The 5,274-nt window shown below is 46.2% G+C and overlaps 1 protein-coding gene across 6 annotated transcripts in view; it reads right to left on the bottom strand.

The window, feature by feature from the left end:
* Nucleotides 1-4,155: 4,155 nt before the first annotated feature.
* Nucleotides 4,156-5,274, bottom strand: part of Idnk (IDNK gluconokinase) — a 7,388-nt gene continuing 6,269 nt past the window's right edge. For 4 of the 6 annotated variants that reach the window (XM_031359071.1, XM_031359074.1, XM_031359073.1 and 1 more), the window contains 2 exons: nucleotides 5,091-5,134; nucleotides 4,286-4,679 (listed from right to left, as the gene is read on the bottom strand). In XM_031359071.1, coding sequence (XP_031214931.1) covers nucleotides 4,334-4,679; nucleotides 5,091-5,134 — 390 coding nt within the window. In that variant the 3' untranslated portion in view covers nucleotides 4,286-4,333. Of the gene's footprint in view, nucleotides 4,680-5,090; nucleotides 5,135-5,274 lie in introns of all 6 variants that reach the window. The other 2 variants (XM_031359072.1, XM_031359076.1) reach the window with 2 other exon arrangements.

Below are 5,274 nucleotides of genomic sequence, written 5' to 3'. Positions count from 1 at the left end.
AATAATAAATAAGGCTGGGCGGTGGTGGTGCACGCCTTTAATCCCAGCACTTGGGGGGCAGAGGCAGGCACATTTCTAAATTTGAGGCCAGTCTGGTCTACAGAGTGCGTTCCAGGACAGCCAGGGCTACACAGAGAAACCCTGTCTCGAAAAAAATAATAATAATAAATAAATCTTTGGGCCAGATTGAGCAGAAGTCCTGAGTTCAAATCCCAGCAACCACATGATGGCTCACAACCATTTGTACAGCTACAGTATACTCATATACAGAAAATAAATAAATCTTTAAAAATATTACTTAAAAAATAGAGTAAATTCATCTGTGGTGGTTGCATGTCAGAAACTTGTTGCTGTCATTGGACTTCTGGCACGTGGGATTTCATTACCAAGGCCAGTGAGTGGAGACAAATGGAAACCTTTCTTTGATTTGCTTTTGTTTTTTGTTTTTTTGGTTTTTTTTTTTTTTTTTTTTTTTTTTTTTTTTTTTTTTTTTTTTTTTTGAGATCAAGTCTCTCTGTGTAGCCTTTGCCGGCCTAGACTTTACAATGGTAGCGTAGGCTGGCCTTGAACTCACAAAGACTCACTTGCTTCTGCCTCCTGGGGGTTAAGATAAATGGCTTGTGCTACCACACCTGGCTGAATCTTTAAGTTCTGTATTCAAAGCCAGCAATCTCGGGAGAGTTTAAGTGTCTGAGACCTGCTTACACCTCTCCAGCAGTCAGTCCCCCTTATAAGGGTAAGGTGAATAGAGCCACAAGGAAAGCCGGTCATTGTAGAGTTCAGTCTTGTCCTTTGTCTGGAGGCACAGCCAGATCTCTAAGACTTGTGACACCTGGCTCTCACCATCTCTTGGTGAGAGTCTTGGCGTTCTTGGCATGTCTGGGCTTGGGCAGTTCTTCGAACCCTGAGTCTAGCTACTTCTGCCAGTACCAACCTTGTACTCCAGGGGTATCCGTGATGTGGAGCGAGGTGGAATGGGTGCTACCAGAACAAGCTTAGATGGTGTGCACATAGAAACTCACATACTGCAGAATCAATCCTTTCAGCAACGTGGAGTAGAAATGTCATTATGCAGCACAGAGATGTGCCTCTCTGGCTACCCTGGAACTCAGAGACCCACAGTCTCTGTGAGCACCGTTACCTCAGCCCTCGTCTATTTAGAAGCTGGTCTATCAGTAATGTCTTTTGTTGAGTTGATTTATTAAGCTTTATGTTCCAAGCTTTTTATTTTTATTACTTTTTAGAATCCCTCTTTGCTGAATTTCTCACTGAAGTTGAATTTTCATCCAAATTATGAATTGACTTCATCTGAAGTCTTTTGAGGTCATTTGTTACTAACAGAAATTTTAATGTTATGTGTTGTGTTTCTGAATGTATGATTATATACCACATGTGTGCAGAGTTGGATCTTCTGGAACTGGAGGTACGGGTGGTTATGAGCCACCACGTGAGCACTGGGAACCAAATTTGGGCCCTCTTTGAGGGCACTTGGCATGTACTCTTACGGGTGAGTTATCTCTTCAGCATTTTTTTGGGGGGGGTATTTTCAAGACAGGGTTTCTCTTTATAGCCCTGGCTGTCCTGGAACTCACTCTGTAGACCAGGCTGGCCTCGAACTCAGAAATCCGCCTGCCTCTGCCTCCCAAGTGCTGGGATTAAAGGCGTGCGCCACCACTGCCCAGCTAGACTTTCCAGTTCTTTATGTAGCAAGTCAACCATTTTAATATCATTGAGTCCAGCCATTGGAGTGTTAAAAGCTAAGACAAAATAAAGATTAATAAAAGAATATAATAGTTAAATATAAACAGGTAAAATGTTGATGAGCATGTGTGCTCCTCGTGTGTGTGTGTGTGTGTGTGTGTGTGTGTGTGTGTGTGTGTGTGTGTTTGTGAGATGTGGTGGCTTCTTTCGGGACCTCTAACTCTGGAGTCTGGGTCGGAGTTACTCCAACCTGAGGTTTGCTGGTCACTATTGAGTTACCAGGGTCAATGCTGATTAACTTTAGAAGTTCCCGGTCTTTGTGCATCAGGACCTGCTGCCGCTGGCTCCAGTGGGGTTTGTAGCGTGTAACCTGTTTGTCTCCCTGCTCCCCAGAGCATCCCCTCCACCCTTCTGTGCACCCAGAGGTAGTAACCGTCCTTAACTGAGAGTGGGGTCAGCAGGAGCTCTGCATGCAGCTGAACGCCCTGCTGGAAAGGAGCAGACCTGTGCTCAGAGCTTTCTGTTTCCATGGCAATGTGCAAGCTAACAGAAGGTGGTGACAAGAACTCTGCATTCTTCAGCCCAGGCTCCTCTCTCCGGTGTTTTCTAACCTCTCAATGTCTACATCTGGCCATCCCCCTTTCCACGCCTTTGTGGCTATCTCCATGGCAACACAATGGCAAGGTGTCCCCAGGATCCCTGATATTGATTGTTGCTTCTTTTCTGATCCCCACATTGGCTGGTTCCCGAACAATAGACCCTCCTCAATATGGTGGCTAAACTGTATAGCACTCTTGAGATTCGAGGCATTGCATCTTCAAAGCCTGCCTGCCACACAGGCTGAGCCACCCCACACTACATTAAAGGCCTGTAGGAAGTGTGGCTGTCAATGAGGAGGATAACCCCCAGCCCAAAAAACTCAGGTTGGTACTGCAGGCCATTTCCGACTATGCCCTCCATAGCCTTTCTGTTCTGTTCCCTCTGCCCGATGACTCCCAGTGTGTCCCTTGGACTACAGACTCGTCTTTGTCACCCTGACTCTCAGCTCCATTGAGTGTGGAGTAGCCCAAGGCCTTGTTAAAATGGCATTAAACTGACCATACCAGCTCAGTCAGTCAACAGGGTCTCGGGAGAGTGAGGATTAAAGAAAGAAAAGACAATTAGACAACATTATAACATGACTGAAGCTGGAACTCATTATATAGAGCAGGCTGGCTTCAAACTCACAGAGTTAAGACTGAAGGTGTGTGTTACCATACCCAGTGTGTATACACAGTAAAATTTTGGGTAGTTGTGAAAAGACCCCATTCTCTCCCAAGCAGGTCCTAAGCATATATACATAGAGGGTGTGTGTGTGTGTGTGTGTGTGTGTGTGTGCGCGCGCGCACGCGCGAGTGTGCATGTGAAAAGGTCTAAAGAAAGGGTGGGAGCCAAGAGTGCAGGAAGATGGCCATCTGGAGAAAGGAAGAGAACCAGCCAGAGAGGAGCAGGCCACACAGGGCTGGGGGAGGGCGGGAAGAGAAGGGATTAGAATAAAGTATAAAGACAGATGTGTGAAAACAAGGCTGTTCATGGTGGGCCAAGCCTTGAATCTAGCACGGGAGAGGCAGAAAGAGGCGACTGTCTGAGTTTGAGGCCAACCCGTCTCAACAACCTTCTAATAACAATGACAATGACTAAACGAGATTATAGACAGCAAATGACAGAAGATGAGGCCTCTGACTTCCAAGATATTCGAAAGCAGTTGCCACTGTACTCCACAGTGTGGCATGCAGTGAGCGGCTTGGTTCTGTTCAGGTTTTTACTGCTGAAGCCAGTTACCCAGATAGCAAATTTCATTCATTTGTACAGATACAGGCACAAGCCGCCATTGTTCTTTTGAAAGGTGGTAATTTCTAGCATTGATTATAGAATTTCCTCTGGCCATCTAGTTACATTGTACATAAATTTAAACTTCAGTTTTTAACTTTAAAAAAAATTTATTAATTATATTATGATTATATTATAGCTGTCTTCAGACACACCAGAAGAGGGCATCAGATCCAATTACAGATGGTTGTGAGTCACCACGTGGTTTCTGGGATTTGAACTCAGGACCTCTGGAAGAGCAGCCAGTGCTCTTAACTACTGAGCCATCTCTCCAGCCCCAGTTTTTAACTTTTAACACTCTCTCCCATGTCCTGCTACAGCTGCACACTGCCAAGCACACCACAAATTCAATACACTCAAACAACGGCTTCCACCTCCACACACTGCAGGCTTGTCTCCAGATAAGAATTTACAGGCCTTTAATCCCAGCACTTGGGAGGCAGAGGCAGGCAGATTTCTGGGTCCGAGGCCAGCCTGGTCTACAGAGTGAGTTCCAGGACAGCCAGGGCTACACAGAGAAACCCTGTCTCGAAAAACCACCACCAACAACAACAAAAAAGAATTTACAGTGCAGCCCGAGGATGATGGTGCATGCCTTTAATCCTAGCCCTCGGGGATGGCAGAGGAAGGCAGATCTGTGAGTTCCAGACCAGCCTAGTCTACACAGAGAATCCCTGTCTCTAAAATAAAGAATTTAGAAGACACCATGGGTGAGGAGCTTAGGAGCGGAGTGCGTTGGAAACCACAGGTGTGAACGAGTACTTCATTTGAGGGCTTCCATAATGGCAGCAGTGATCTCTGGGAGACCTCTGTCCACACTGACTTGGATGAAGTTTTCGGGAGCTGATGGGGGCTCCAGAATACTGAACTGGGACTGCAGTAACTCGGGCGGCATAAAATGTCCTTTTCTTTGTAGCAAGCGTCCATAAATGACGTCAAATGACCCGCAGAGGTAGACCACCAGGAGCTTCCGGCCTGCCAGCGGTTCCTCCTTTACTGAGTCATCACTTTTCAGAGGCACGTCACTTCCTCCTCGGATCAAGACGTCTCTGTACATTTTCTTTAGAGCTGAACAGGCTAGTACAACAGGCTGTCCCAAAGCCACATCTCTGTTTTCAAAATATAAGAAAACATATACGCCTCCAGCCCCCCAAAAGAGGATGAGGGCTGAAGAATGAAGCAATGTAAAGGTTTCAATCATAGGTGGTGGGACAGTCTCTGCCAATGGAAAGTGCTACTTGAAAATGGAGACTAAGCAGTGGGCACTAAGCAATCTTAAACTGAGGGTCTTTCGTTCGTGAACTGAATAGTCTTGGGCTCAAGTGTTTTATCCCCAGGCATCAGTTCCTCACCTGTAAAATGGGCCCATTCAGAGCTGTCCTGAGGACAGAGGTTGGCTGCGTGCCTGGTACGTGCAAGCGCTAAGGGTTTGTTTCCACCCTGATGGATGCACCCAGTTGTGGTTTCAGAAGTGATTTTTAATTTGCTGGATTATACAATAGGCGGGCATGACGGCATACCTCAGTAAAATGTCGTGCAAGCTGTAAAGCCACGGAATCCTGTCCTGAAATTAGAAAGACTCAAAGTAGCTTTCCCAAGTACTGCTTGTATGGAAACGGCTGTACCACAGTCACACAGTTAACTTCAAAGAGATCTCAATGGTTATGAGAACTTGGCATGAACAAGCGGGGTGGGGGATTGGGG

Source organism: Mastomys coucha, unplaced genomic scaffold (assembly GCF_008632895.1).
Source record: "Mastomys coucha isolate ucsf_1 unplaced genomic scaffold, UCSF_Mcou_1 pScaffold7, whole genome shotgun sequence".
Lineage (NCBI taxonomy): Eukaryota > Metazoa > Chordata > Mammalia > Rodentia > Muridae > Mastomys > Mastomys coucha.
This window is presented reverse-complemented; position numbering and strand designations above follow the sequence as displayed.